Source organism: Cynoglossus semilaevis, chromosome 18 (genome assembly GCF_000523025.1).
Source record: "Cynoglossus semilaevis isolate Cse_v1.0 chromosome 18, Cse_v1.0, whole genome shotgun sequence".
NCBI lineage: Eukaryota > Metazoa > Chordata > Actinopteri > Pleuronectiformes > Cynoglossidae > Cynoglossus > Cynoglossus semilaevis.
The window spans coordinates 7,156,271-7,171,661 of record NC_024324.1 but is presented as its reverse complement, the minus strand read 5'-3'; the positions used below and the strand labels follow the sequence as shown (position 1 = coordinate 7,171,661).

The window sequence follows — 15,391 nt, the reverse complement described above, 5'->3', positions numbered from 1 at the left end:
TTAATTCAATCCATTCCTTTTCCATCAATTTACGGCCAGAGCAGGCGCAGGGCAATATTCTATCTGTAGTGGTGAGATAAGCGGGAGCTTTAAAAGTAATAAAATTGTAAAAGCAATTACCAAACCATAGCGGAACTGATTGAAGGAACAATAGTGTGATTTGTTTCATTTGTTGAATTTGGGACTCGTACCGGAGGTGACTGGAAAGGCATAATTAAAAAAACAAAAAAAAAAAAAAACAGGTGGGATGGAGCTGGGATTTCGGACAGGAACTACTGCTTCACTTCACTACATCTGCCCACTGACATATACTGTAGAGAAACACGCTGCTTTTTGTGACATCACACATTTTCTGTAACCCCAGAGACATTTCATTTGTTGAATTCCAGGGGTCTACACGTGGGGCCGCGACCCCATGGTTGAAAAACACTGGTTCATTTGCAAGAGGATTTTAATTTTATTTTTAGTTTGGATACAATAATGAGCCAAGGCCAATGTATTTTTAATGTGTGATTTTTTTGGGGGGGTTCAAATTTGTGCACTATTTACCCCTGTCAGCCTCCACGGGCTGAGTACAGAACAGCCAAGTGGTAAATAGCTGGGTGCAGTGTGTGTGAAATTCTGAAAGTCTGTCACACTTTATACACACAGAGTTGTCACTCAGCACCAAATGCGGAGTGCTGCTGTTGTCGGTAATATTTTAATCCCGTGTCACACTTTCCAAACGTTAATGTCTTTATATTGCTCCAAATTCTCCACAGTTTGGAGAAGTGCTAACAATGCGGGAATGAGCACTTCATTTCTCCTATCACGTTCATCATTTCTAGTTAAATTCGTGCATAATCAGCACGGCGGCGACCTCCCCGCTGTCACGGTGGCAAAGATGCATTATTTTCATGATTAGCAGAAAACAAAAAAAAAAAAACAACGCCACCATCCACTCAGAGTGATGGAGCTGTCAGAAATAAATGAGAGGAAAAGACTTGAAAGTAATTTAGGGGGAAGTCAGAGATTTGTTCCTTCTTCACACTTAAATGTCTTTAAAGTTGTTTGAACATGACTGCCTTTTTTTTAACGTCTGCATCTCCGTGTTTGGAGAGCTTGTTTCTGCGTTTTAATTATACAGACACGCAGCGTGTGTCTACAGCTGGGAGGAAAACATGGCAGAGTGGATACAGGAATGAAAGTTATGACGTTGGTGAAGAAGAATCAGAGCAAGTTCTGTCTCTGTTGTCTGAGCTACAACAGACTTTTGGACCAAATATTGGTGTTATGGATTTATTCTATGCCTTTGGAGCAAATCTGACTTCACCAATTTACATCAGACTGATGTTTTTTTAAAGGTTTCAGTCCCATTTTCCCTTCAGTCTCTGACAGACAGAAAAATGTTAAGTGATGTCAAACAGAAGACAACGAGGGATATTGCGCGGTGAAGCAGAACCCAGGCACCGATCACCATCATAAACCTAGGGCTCCTGGTACGGGTGTCAAAGAGACATCAATCAAAATTCCTAAACTTAAAAATTTGAATGACGTGATTAACACGTAGAAAAATGTTCCAACATGGATCTTTGGAGCAAATGTGGAGATATTTTCAGAAAAGTCGCCAACGAAAGTACGTGCATGAACACGCACATTTGTTCTCCCTTAAGCACGTTTACAAGTAAATTCACGAAAAACATATTTTCACTTAAGTGCTTTTTATCAGCAGCCTTTTCCATTTTTCAACCCCTGCTCAGGATGGAGCTGCCTCGGCGAACAGAACCGCATCCCTGCTTTCAAGAACAAAAATAGAAAGAGACTGGAGAAGTAATGACAGAATGTGCGTCTTCAGAATCGACTAAATTTTTCATCTCTTCAGAAACCTTTCAAGAATCTCAGGAGCATCCAGTTAGGAATAAAAGCAGGGTTCCCTGGTTCTCAAAGCAGAATCCCCAAGTACAGAAAGCAAGCAGAAAAAAAAAAAAGGCAAATGGAAAACTGAGAACCATGATTGGGAACAGTCCAGACTGTCTCTGTCTGACTCACACAGGCCAACGTGGGGCAAACTCCTGCCTGTCAGTTTACTTGCACAGAGATCTCTGTTAGTGACGGTCAATTTATTGACTTGAAGTTGACCGCTGAATTCCTTTTGGGATTTCGACGGAGGACCGCAGACGGAGAAAAGTCATCACAGCTTCTTCCAGCAGTGTTCCATTCCATTTGACCGCAATTCCAGGCAGGGGTGTTTCCTTTTTAAAATTGGAAGATGATTCAGAAACCATGTCAAATTTACCAGCAACGTATGTTGCTCTAAGCATCGGTAACAGTTGCCTCCGCATGGTTTCTTTTTTTTTTTTTTCTTCACGTGCCTGTAAGCGAGTCTCGTCGTCGCAGATGTTTTGAACTTTAAAATATCAGGAAAAGTTGGTGGCCCTCTGCTCAAGGAACTGGAAGTGTCCTCAACTGACAGGTAGGCGGACGTGGACGTGTTTGAGCCTCCTTAAAAATCAATCGAGGATGAATTAAAAAATTCTAAAAAAAAGAATGCCGGGATAAGGATGTCGGGGATGAACAAGGAAAAGCAAATGGAGGAGAAAAGTAGAATGAAAAAGGATGATCAATATGAAGACAAAGACAAAGAGAAAAAGAGTTAAAACAGTGTTTTTGCAGAAAGAAATATATATATTAGGTATATTTTTCTCCTTTTGGCTGCATCAAGTCTGAGTTATTGACATCAGATGCATGGATGAGATTTTTCTTTGCTGCTAAGGACAGGTGAAGGTCGCACATAATGATTTTACTCGAAACTACTCCAATATGCATCACATTAGATCAGTTTTGATGCCTGGAGAGCGCAGTGAGGGGAAAGGAGGCCGCGGTTTCATAACCTCGGCTACAGGTCTATAAAGTTTTCTGAATTTACCTGTGAAGGAAGCGGTTGCTATACAGCTGTGCACACTGTGCTGACGGTGAACTCTGTCTCGCTGGCCATGATGTCCGTGGGCTGAATGTTGCGGTCGTACATGGGGTTCTCGAACGTAGCTCGGCCGTTGGTGTTCTCGTGGCCCACGAAGCCGTTGAACGGGACTTTGGGTCTTCTTCTGGAGGAAAATGAGTTGGCGGTAAGTTAGCGTTACAAGATTTAAGCTCAGGGTGTGAACTAAGATAAATTATATTTAAAATGCCTTTAGACTTTACTACACCTCGTGGTGTTCTTTGAGAACTGCAACAAATTTCTGTAATTCTTTCTAAGATAGAGATTAGCAGCCTTGCTACAAGAAAATCTCTTGGCACGTAAATAGGATGATGGGCGTTAAAAGCTGAACTGCTAAATAAATTTTAAAAAAAGCAATGTAAGGGCCATGCCTGTGTTTGTAGAGGTACAAAGCGAAGCCTGCAATGATCATGGCTATAAAAGGCACGAGGATGGCTGCTGCCACGGAACTGCTGTTGGAGGCAAAGTTGTAGTCTGGGTTCTTTACTCTGGGATCCAAACTCTCTGTAAAGAACAGTAAGAGAGAGAACACAGGACACAGTTGTGTCAGAAGCAGGTCCTGAAATCACAGCGTATTTAGATCAGAGCGTATTGAAGTCACAACAGACTAAAAAATACAAAATAAAAATGTTAACAGAAATAAAGGGAATTGCACTGCGTCTGATACACATTCACATTTCAACCCACACTAATCTGAGTCCTTTTCCACCCCATTATGGTCCTGTGAAGGTCCTGCAGCTGCTGCTCTGCTCTGAAACAGCTTTCTAATTAGACTTCAGCTACACATTCACCTTTACAAAGCTCACAATGACAAATTAAATGGAATCTATGTCCAAATCACTCATTTTTATGCTTAATTTTAAACATCTTCCTCAGTACAGTCTGTTATTTCAGTAAAACACACACATACAAGTTTGTTTTGCAGCCATTTTGAAACCAGGCCAAGTCAAACTTGGGCCCTGATTTTTAAAAACCTTAGGAAATGTGTCTTGATCACAGGCTTTGACAAATCCGAACACAGCAACAGCAGCGGCTTCATCCACTCAATTGATAACATCTGGGAGATGTTCTAATCCAGTGGTTCTCAAACTGTAGTACGCAGTGAAAATTCATATTTTCACATTTATATTTTCAATTGAATAAACCTGAAACATACCATGCACAATTAATAAAACATTTAGAAAATGAAAAAAATGTGTAGCTACGTGTGACAAATAGGATGTAGCTAATAGAATAGATATAGAAATAGCTAACAGGGCAGGCCTATGCTGCTATATTCTAATGTTGGTCATCATGATGATAATCGGAGAGCTCAATGTTTTCTCAGCTGGCTTTAAATTATTTTTCTATTTCATCACATTTCTTGAAGAGGATATATCTGGATTAATCATGCCAATCGATCCCAATCACAAACCTAAGGAAACCTAAGAAACAGAAACAGACATACAAATAAAATAGAATATATTTTGGAGTACAAATTATGTGGACAGATTTAACAAAAAAGGATGAATATAAAAGTGTTGTGGGAAAACGGAAACATCTTTGTAACCCAAAGATGTCATGGGGTAATGGTGCTGTCATGACCTGGACATATGTGTCTGCCAGAGGAACTCACCGGACACCATACATCTGCCAAGGTCTGTGGGCCTGAAGCTTTAGGGTAACCCATAAAACACCACGTAATACTGCATATGCTGATTTTAAATGTATGTGTCTGGCCAGTGACTGAATGGACTGCTAATAGATTTTGTTACTCTGTATTTAAAGATGGCTACGAGGAAAAAAGGACTTCACAGGAAAGGAAGAATAGTTATTAATGTTGTAATTTTGTTTTGTTTTGAGCTTAATAAATTAAAGTTGGAGTCATTAAAAGTTTCATTTGAGAGATTTACTTGTTAGGTTTCATTTGGTTCTCTAGACCAATCTAGCAATCAGTGGCCACAACTGGATTCCAAAACAAACATCATATAATGACATTAGACAAAATCATTTCATTTTATTTGAGTGTGCAGCCCGTGTAACTCAGGAGAAGTTGTTAAAACTTAATCCTCAGCATTGATTTCAGATATTTCTGCTGCTCTTGGTAAATTTTATGTGTGGAAAAAAAAAAGATAAAAAAATAAACTCTTAGTCTTGAGGCCTGCAGACCTTTACTCTAGGCTTCTATTTGAAATGCTGCCAAATCCCTAAAAAGCCTTCTCCGTGGGTCTGCAGTGTAAACATGAGCCTGTCAAAATTGAAATCTCCTTTCAAAGAATTTGTTTTCCGGGCGGATATGTTGAAAACAAAAACAGGAACTACAGTCAAAAGAACGCAAGCTCAAAAAGGATGGGAACAAAGGAACACGTCTTACTCACCGAGTCGTTGGAGACCAAACTGACCGAAGCCTTTTCCTCTCACAAAGCCCTGATACACGAAGGAGTTGGATGAGGAGATGTAAGACACCTAGGGAAAAAGACAGAGAGAGAGAGGGGAACAGAAGACAAACACTGTGTGTCACTTCCCAGCTTTCCAAAGCAACCTATCATCTCAGTGTCGGAAGACGGTGCATGCAGAAAATGAAACATCATGTCGGAGCTGACATTCAATACCATGTTCTTCTGCTCAGTACCACAAACACAAACACACTCAGGCCGACTGTACAAAAAGTTTTTCCTTCACGTGCGGTTCTCCGTGCACTGGAATGTGCGAGCGGAAGGGCACGGCGTTTACTAAATCACATCCAAAGTATGTGTGCCGCAGACGCCCGAGGTTTGAGGGCGATGTGGGACAGCGCAGTGCGGGGAGGGAAGGGGAGGGTCTGTGGAGTGCAGATTACCAAGCGATGATTTAACTGACATTTTAATTAAAAAGAAAACTCCTGGTGTGTTCCTTCCCCTCGGAGTGACAAGGCTAATGTGTATGTTCGCCTGCGCATCTATCACAATAATTGTGTCAGTTAAAAAAAAAGCGGCAACGTTCTGCAGTCGTTGGGGGGTGGGTGGTGTTGCGTCGATCCTGACCATATACTTACATGTCCATCCAGGGCCCAGTTGTCTATTTTGAACTTGTTGACAAAGATCTCCACGGGGCCTCTGATCTGATGGACCTGCAGCAGCAGCTGAGCTTCGTCCCGTTTATAAGTACCTACAAGAAAACAGCAGCAAAACACTTATGTGATACTCATGTTTTTTTTTCCTTAATTCAATATGAATTCCTCCTGATGAAATATATATTCAGATATAAGGGGTTGTTATTGAGTCTTGAGGATCAACGGGAAAATATCATGTGGTCCCCACTATTAAAGCAACTGAAAAAACATCAACTGAGACTCAAACAACTATCAGTATCCACCACCATTTACAATTTACAATCCATTATACAGAACTGTAATTTTTATTTCATTCATTTCATTTCATTTTATTATTTAAAAACAATAAATAAAAAAATAAAACAATCCGACATTCATTAACCTACAGGTAACTTAAAAGTTTCCATAATCCCAACACTCATGAGAAGCTCATGAAGTATCACAAGGAACTGATGTTCAGAGTACGTGACTGATACCTGGTCTTCTATCTGAAAGGTCATTAGTAGTATAAATAGTAATTAGGATAAACACTGAAAGATCATCATCATATTAAGAAAAAAAAAAGCGCAACAGAAATCTGACTTTGTCTGCTAGGATAAAGAAAGTAATCGATCCTGACATGACCGCAGGCCAGCTGCTCTGTTTTTCAGCTCTGTATTGCTGAAATAATCAAACACCACCATCAGAAACAAACCTTATCTCAATGTCTAAAGCCTGCGGAGCAAAAATAGTTGATTGACTGTTAAGTATCATGTTAATTATCATCTTTGAAACTAATTGGAAAGGTGGAAAAAAGACACGTATTTCATTATCAAGCCTAATTTGATTTTCTTCCCTTTCATTTACTTAAGAAACAGCCATGCCTCAGTTAGCTGCTAATTTGCTGTGTTAACTTAAAATGCCACAATGTTGGTCAAATATCTCATATAGTAATAACAAGAGACAGGCAGAAACATCTGACAGTGTAACATGTAAGGAAATAAATGGTAAACATGTACAAATTGATTTGAAATTTAAAACTAAACATTTATGGTTAACGAGCAATTAATCAGAACTCCTACGATTGGTGGAAAGCAACAGGTTCCAGTTACTTTTAGACAAGAGTGTGCATTGCGTGTAGACTGTAGAAAAGCCATCGTCCTTTATTTTTCCATATTTAATGCCTATCCTGAAGTGCTATGGCGCCCCTAGGGGGAGTTGCACTTGTACAAAGACATTTACAAGAGGTCTTGAAGTTATAAAGTAGGACTTGATTTATGTCAACTGGGTAAATATGTGAAATATTCCCTCAGTCAAACTTCTGTGTATTACTGTATACAAACCGGCCAGTTTGAGTTCGACTCCGCTGTGATCAATGAGCGTCCCGTTGACACGGTTGCTAAAGGGTTCAAAGGCAGTAATGCTGAGCATAGCAGGCTGCTTCTTCCCCAGGTATTCATAGGATCCCCTCCAGAGGGAGTTCTTTGCAAATACACCACCGGGTACTGTGAAAGGGAAGGAGGACATTTTATACAAAATAAAAAAAAGAAACGTGCAATATTTTGTTTTCTTGAATGAAACTTTTACAGATAAGTTAAGGTTGGAGGAAATATTAAAAAAAAAAAAAAGAAGGGTTACCTGGTAATTTGGAGGGGGGCTCCTGCACAGTCCCCACTGGGCTTTTACCACTGGGGCGGTTATCCGCTGGGAAGCACAAACATTAAACATTAGCAACAGTAGATAGGAGCAATGAGACCTCACACATTGAGTGATACTTGATAAATCACAACACAATGAATATATATTCAGATATATACTGAGTGATATATCTGAGAGATACTTGCACTATGGCAATTGTAGCAGCTTCAGAATGCTTGCCTTCGAGGTCGTAAGTAAGGAGAGACAGTAAGAAACAACTGGCCCTAGTGTGAGACGCACCAACGGACCAAGAGTCGGTCACATGATGACACCTTCAGTATCTACGGTCTGCTCCTTTGCCACAGTGGCTAACGGTCGGAGGGAGGACTCCGGCTGTCAAACACAGCTAAGCTAAGTTACACACATATTCAAGGGGAAGCACTTAATTAACGCCTCAGACTCACACAAGGCCGTGGGTCTTCACCACTGTAGTAAACACACACCCACACAGGCAGAGGGTCAGAGTGACGAGGGCTTCGCGGAGAACGGCAAACAGCGACGGAGACAACAAACAAACACAAACACCACCGGGGTCCAATGTGTACGGATAAAAATAGGTTCACGTGGCCACACTCCTCCAGCCTTCAACCTCACTATTGCTGCCCCTGCAGGTGTTGTTAATATCCCACATTTGTCAGACCAGTTCTTTCTTCTTCTTTGTTTTTTTTTTCCAACCTAATAGCACGGCCATCAGCCTCTACATTCCTCTTCAAACTATTAGCATCGCACTGCGTGAGATAATTGTGTGACGATGGCTCAATTTTCTCTATGTATGTATTTAGACCAATGCTTAAGGGTGTCCTAATGGCTGTCTATTTGTCTGTTAAGACCTTGTTAACACTACCACGGCATTTATAAGAGGCACTCCTGCTAACACAATCAATGGGAAGCAATGGCCTAATCAGGTTTTGTACCCTTGTTAATGTTTCAAAGCTGTGCATCTGTCTGTGTGTGTGGGTGTGTGTGTATGTGTGTGTGTGTCTAGTCCAGTGTAATTGTGTGATGGATGAGCCATTCTGTCCTGGCATGTGTCTGAGAATAAGCGGATGTTAGCGCAGCTATTCATCAACATTAGCCCAATCCCCACCATCCCATCCTGAGACTTTGCTAAACTCAGCAGCTGCAAAAAAAAAAAAAAAAAGGTGAGGTTTTTTTTTCCACTTTAGACCTGCAGTCTTTTGAGGATTGTTGACTGGATGAATCTATGTTTAGTTTCCCGCAGCAGCATGTCAGTGTATTAGGCTTTGACCACACATGTGCCCCTGTTTCCATTACCAGCTCATCTCCACCAGTGTCCAGCTCCACTTGACCCCCTGCTTCATCAGTCTGATCCCCAGCCCATTCCCCTGCAGACTGACCGTTCATCCTGCCACGCTCGCAGCTTAGTCTCTTTGGCTCCGTCCGGCAAACCAACAAGTTATCTTTGCCCTGTGCCTTTATTTGCCAAAAACCTCACATCCTCTCAATAACTCCTGACTTTTTTTTTCCCTCCAGAGTAAGACTTAGAAGTTTAGTTTCTTTCAGACTCAACATTCAAAGTTTACTAGTTTTGATTGAAACCAGTAGTTTCAATAACAAAATGACTGAGTATTATATGAGTATGAGTATTATATGTCAGTAAAAACAAGTCAGCATACGCATCCCAAAAACAGCCAATGGAAATGCAGATATGTAGCATCAGGTATTTCAACCAGCTCTCTGGCAGCTGTAACTGAACTGCGTTAATACCTGCACAGATAGGTGGCTTCCCTGTCCAGCTTCCATCAGACTTGCAGGTCCTGTGCTCTGATCCTCCAGCCAAGTAGAAACTGGGCTGACATGTATAGATGAGCGTGTAGCCGAGGGATGGCAGTTCAATGGCTCGCACATCTGACTGGGCTGGCAGCTCAGGTTGGCTACAGTGGTGGGCTGGACAGGAGACACAAAAAGACGGATTAGAAAAATAGAGAACATGGTTTTAAAGATACAGGCTGAAGTTTAGCTAGGGAGATGAAATGGGAAAAGGACCAGAGAAAAAAAAAGAAAAGAAAGAAGACAACCCTGGAACCAAAAAAAACAAAAAGAGAGAAAACACCAAGTGTGTAGATGTGGGGATCTGGAAGGACAATGGTGTGAGTTTTAAATAATGCAAACCTTATCTCAAGGTTTTGATTCCCCTTCGGCTACACACACAAATACGCAATGAATTTACTGGGCATGTATTGTCTGACAGCGCGCTTACCAATACACTCAGGTTGAAAACCGCTCCATGTGAGGTTGGGTAGACAGGTGCGTGAAATAGAGCCCTGCAGTAAGTAGCCCTTTCTGCAGCTGAAGAACACAGTGCTGCTGATCTATAAAAAGAAGCACAAGACGATGTGGATTTGACACCATGCACACTGATTTTGCACATTTGTAGTTTTGTGATTCTTTTGCTATAAAAATGTCACATTCAGGACAACATATTTAAAAACAACGCCTACATTTAAATATAATTAATAAATATGATTCCTACCTGATAGCCTTGACTGTTGTTTTGATTTCCAAAGAGAGGAGACCCAGGGTCTCCACAAGTGGTGTGAGTGGGATCTGAAACAATCACACACAAACACATGCACAGAGAGAGTTCTTTAATCTACTCAGTCTTTAATATTATGTTTAAACAAGTAGCAATTATCATTCACGTCACTGGCACGACATCATCTCTGATACATTATGGGGCTTTTTTACAGGTATGGAGGTGAAATACTGGCTGTGAGTGTGGAAGCAATAAATTACAAGCTGTACTCACGTGAGCTGCTTTATTCAGTACATGAACTGCACTGCAGAATTTTATGAGTGATGTGAGCCTACTACTGACTGGGTTTGATGTGGTAAACACAGTACAAAACTCAGGTCAACATAAGAGTAATTTATTATGTGTGTATGATGCTCATGAAATTTGCACGTAAAGAATCATTGATTTTATTGCCAACTCGTCACTGACGTGTGCTATGGTTTTTGGATGTACAGATATCTGAAGATAAAAAAAAATCAGAATTGCTGATCTAAAAGCTTGCATTACAAGAACATAATTTTGGAATAGAATGCCAATGTGATGAAAGAACATATTTTGACCAAGAGTGTATAAAGTCAGTTTTCCTAGGAAATTGATTTCGCTCTGGCTAATCAATGGTTCAATTTATATTAAAATTAATGTTGCATTTTAGCCATTTTACTGCTAATATGTGTCTAAAACAATTATTGTTGATCCATGACAGAGGTAAATTCAATTTGTTACAGAACTATAATGGCTCAGAGTTTTGCACGTGTGCATATTTTATTCCAAATACCACAACGGACCTAAGGGCTGAAACGATGCTCAAACAATTTGGTTCTGGGTGAAGTGTTTATTTTAAACACCGCAATTTCCCTAAGTGCTCCAGTGAGTTTTACAGAAAAGAAATATTTTCTACTCTAGTTCTTGTTTTGTTTTTGTTTTTTGTTTAAATAACAATATTATGCCCCCATAAAATGAAAATATGAAATTTGCAGCCAGTGCTGCATTCAGAAACAATATGTAAAAAAGAGCCAGAAAGTACAGTAAGAAAAAGTCTATAACTGTGTAAAAAAAAAAAAAAATTAAATTATCCAAAAATATATGTAGTTTATTTGTGAAAGACAAACCAAAGTATAGTATTGTGATACGAGTTCACTTACACTGATAGTAAAGAGTAATGGAATATAATAAATACAAAAGGACAACAGTGTTGTTTGCTTTGGTTGGTTGGGTCATAGATTTTACACTCTGATTCCATCAACAGATGTATTTCTTTTTATGTTACTGCTTTGATTTGCTTTGAAACAAATAATATAATAATGGACCTCAGCGTGTCTCACCTATACAGGACGGCTGTGTGCCACTCCAAGTTCCGTCATATTGGCAATATCTCCTTATGGAGCCAACCAGGACTAGCGGCGGGTAGCAGGAGAAGGATACAGAGGAGAGGTAGGTGAATCCTCTGTCCTCTCTCCTCCCCTGGGCTGGCATCCCTGGATCTCCGCAGAAGACGGCTACAAAGATTAAGACGGGGGAGGTAGAGGAAGTCTTTGGATGTAATTCAATACCATGTGAGGGTGGTGAAATGTCAAGCACACAGTATAACGTAGGCTGACACAACGTCCTATCAATGTCAGAGGCAGATCAATGAACGGTGATGCTGTAGGGCGTCCAAGGATGGGACCACTTACGGAAGCACTGCGGTTTTTCTCCGCTCCAGTTTCCGTTGCCCTGACACGTCAACACTGTGGGCAGGGACAGCTGGTAACCTTGGTTACAGGAGTAGCTGATGCTGGAGCCCCAGGTGAAGTCCGTACCGACCACTTGTCCATTTGGGATGGTGGGAGGTTGACCGCACACAATTGCTGCCAAAAGTGGGGAAGGGTTTGTGTCATGACACGTTCATATTGTTGAAGTACTTGGTACTAGGTCGACTACAACTGCAACGGTACCTCTACAAATGGGTTTGGTGCCATTCCATGTGCGATCCTTGGTGCATACGAGGGTTGAGACCCGATCAGCGTCCATTATAAACCCAGGAGAACACTGGAAACTGACGGCGCGGTTGTAGGTGAAATCGTTCCCTATCCTCACACCATTGGCTGGCACACCAGGGTCACCACAGTTGATTACTGCAAACAAACGAAACATTAACAATTCATATATATGAGCACAGGATATAACTTCAGCATCACGTGAATTCAGTGATTCCCAATCTTTTTTGGCTTTTTTGGTTTTTGACCCCTTATCAACATCAAATGACCACAGCCATCAGTCAAGATGCACCTGCTGAAATATTTTATTTTTTTGAAATATATATTTTTCATTAAAACATCAATGGAACCTTAAAATGAATGGACTTTCATATGCATTCAAACCAGTAAAAGAAGTTCATGTCATCAGTAAACATCATCTAAAAACATTGTTGCTAATCTTTCTCTATGGGTAATTGGTACTTCATTTATTGTAATGTACTTTTAATATTAATATATACATATAGATATATAATTGTAAAAAGGACGTGACTCACAGACTTCACATCATAGTGCAAACAGACCGCTTCTCAAATATGTTATTTACCTCAAATGATCCTTTTGTTTTTTATTAAAGTTGAGGTAAAGTTACTTTGCTGTCCTTCATTGACCCCAGTTTGTTTATCCGAGCCTTGACACGAAAATTATTGCTTTTCCGTGGTCTTTTGCATGGGGTAATGAATCGCCCTCCCAGGATCAATTAAAAGTTGCCTGAGTCTGAACATCTACGTCCCGCGGAGTACAACGGCGGTTTGACGGCAAACTTGAGAATTTGACTGTGTGACTCAGCGGCCTCTGTGCTGTAGCTGCTGTGAATGTCTACTGAGGAAAATCCAGTTGTCTGAAACAAAGGGGTATCATTACGCAACGGTCACATGACTAGCAACATAGTAAAAGTCCCAGCGGACAGAGAAAACTGGGTCTTCAGAATTAAAGAGCCAGAGAACACGCTTATTTGTCCCACTGGCCTAGTAACACTGCGCTGCTTTTAGCCACAATGTCTGTCAATTTTGGAGTACTGTTTTTGTCAAAAGTAAACAGTTTTAGCCAAAGACCCAATTCAGCACTCAGATATTAAGATGATAAACAACAGGGTTTTTATTTTATTCAGCTAAAGCTGCACCAAAACTGAGGCTTAGGAACAAATCTGGCAGGAATTGTTCTGATCTTATAGTTTGTTTTTTTGTTTCTCTGAGTGAATGAGTATTGATCTCCATTCTTCATAATAGCTCTGCTTAAGGCATTCTTTCCTTCCACTGAGTGACATGACAAATCTGCTGTAAAAACAATGGACAGTTTGGTCATAAATTACTGTTTATACTGGGCCAGAAAAGACAGGAAGTACATCAGGACACATGTGGGTCCTTCCTCTGTGACGGTAGTTTATTACCTGAGCATTCCGGCATGTTCCCAGTCCAGGTCCCGTTCACAGTGCAGTGTCGGGTGAGCAGGCCAGTAGAGTAATAGCCCTCCCTGCAAGAATAAGTGATGGATCTGGAAAATGTCAGGCCATCGTGGATCAGGATCTGGGAGTTCCGAGGAGTTCCTGGGTTTCCGCAGGAGATGACTGAAAAGAAGAAAAAAAATGTCAGAGGTTCTTCACTTATGCAGTGGGGATTGGGGAGCATTAGCATTATGTTAGCACTATTTAATTCTTAAAAAAAAATTCCCTGTAATAGCTTCACACCACCAGTAGGGGTGTAACTCTTACACTGCTTAACAAGACTTTTTTTATAGTGTTGTTTTCAGAGATATTGTAGGTTTTCTTAGGTGTCTGTTTTTATTGCCTCGATGTCAACGGCGCCTCCCTCACATAAGCCTACTTTGACGGACATATCCTTCGCTCACAGAATTTCATTGTGTCCATCTATCTGCCAGCAGTGGTTCTGTTTATTACTGTCTCCAGCTTGTTTCCGGGCCTCCTGAGACCTCTGGGCATTGCCTTACAGTAATGACCAGATGTGGTCAGGTCCTTGAAGTCTGTGCCAAGTGAGAACAGGTGGGCAACCCTGGTGAGGGGGCAGATACACACCACAGAGGAAATGAAAGAGTGAGGGAGGCCGGGGAGAACAGAGGTGGTGGTGTGACAAGAATTGGTTTTATCTGCAGTGGGTGTTAAGAAAACTAAACTAGAAAACAGTGTGGGACACAAAAAAGAAGGAAACTAGCAAATCCTTTAAGCTGAAGAGACAGAGGAAACTGCTGGTTTAAAGTTTTTAGAACAGTTAGTATATAGAACCATCATTAAAGAAAAACAAAAACCTAAACTACACACAGTGTATTTCTCATTGGTTCAACAATTCTTCATATTGTTGTTGTCTTGTCAAAAAAAAAGACCATTGTAAAAGTTAGGTTTTCTGTCCACATAAGTAGGAAATTTGCCAGGACATAGTCCTGCAGACATTGAGTAGCATTTAAGTTGTCAACACCATAAAACACTCAATGGAACTACAATTAGCCCTAATTAGGGCAATTATTTAGGCGACAAACTCCCTAATTTAGTTCACACCAAGTCTCTGCAGGTAGAGTAAAAAAAACTGGGCATGAACTTTGTGTAACGTAGTAACATACACTTCCAATTATAATGTGCAATGAATTTAACATTGGTTTAGACAAGTGATCATCAACTAGTGGCCAGTGGGGCGAATCAGGCCCGCTATACCATCCAATCCGGCCAGAGTCTGAATTCGAAATTTGCGCAGATCAAAGAAATATTTATTCTGATTTTCAATGGGTCTGTCCAAAAAATTATCGCCCTCTGACAAATATATTGAACCCCGCCCTATATGTTGAAAATAACAAACAGTTTTAGATAGTCCGTACCATGACACTCTGGTTGTGCTCCGTGCCAGGTACCGTTGGCAAGGCAGGTTCTTTCTGGAGATCCCTTCAGCATGTAGCCAGGCTCACAGCTGAAACGGACAACACTGCCCACCGTGAACTCCTCGCCCAGGCGGATCCCGTGCACGGGGACACCTGGATCACCACACAGTCCAGCAGACTCTCCTGAGGAGACGGACAAGCACATGCATATAAGTGGAAAACTACACAAAGTTCTGGATGAAAAAAAAAAGAAAAATGAAGTCTGACCCATCCCTAGTACTTAATGGCTTTTT

The 15,391-nt window shown here is 40.9% G+C and overlaps 1 protein-coding gene across 1 annotated transcript in view; it reads right to left on the bottom strand.

Moving 5' to 3' along the window:
- Positions 1-2,342: 2,342 nt before the first annotated feature.
- The window catches only part of csmd2 (CUB and Sushi multiple domains 2), a 156,648-nt gene continuing 143,599 nt past the window's right edge, over positions 2,343-15,391 (bottom strand). The window contains exons 58-72 of the mRNA XM_008331408.3: positions 15,099-15,281; positions 13,666-13,842; positions 12,195-12,374; positions 11,934-12,107; positions 11,583-11,756; positions 10,219-10,292; positions 9,946-10,057; positions 9,453-9,632; positions 7,665-7,730; positions 7,370-7,531; positions 5,991-6,103; positions 5,335-5,422; positions 3,349-3,481; positions 2,906-3,083; positions 2,343-2,514 (exon numbers count right to left, since the gene is read on the bottom strand). Of these exons, the coding sequence (XP_008329630.1) occupies positions 2,924-3,083; positions 3,349-3,481; positions 5,335-5,422; positions 5,991-6,103; positions 7,370-7,531; positions 7,665-7,730; positions 9,453-9,632; positions 9,946-10,057; positions 10,219-10,292; positions 11,583-11,756; positions 11,934-12,107; positions 12,195-12,374; positions 13,666-13,842; positions 15,099-15,281 (1,976 nt within the window). The 3' untranslated portion in view covers positions 2,343-2,514; positions 2,906-2,923. The remainder of the gene's footprint in view (positions 2,515-2,905; positions 3,084-3,348; positions 3,482-5,334; positions 5,423-5,990; positions 6,104-7,369; positions 7,532-7,664; positions 7,731-9,452; positions 9,633-9,945; positions 10,058-10,218; positions 10,293-11,582; positions 11,757-11,933; positions 12,108-12,194; positions 12,375-13,665; positions 13,843-15,098; positions 15,282-15,391) is intronic.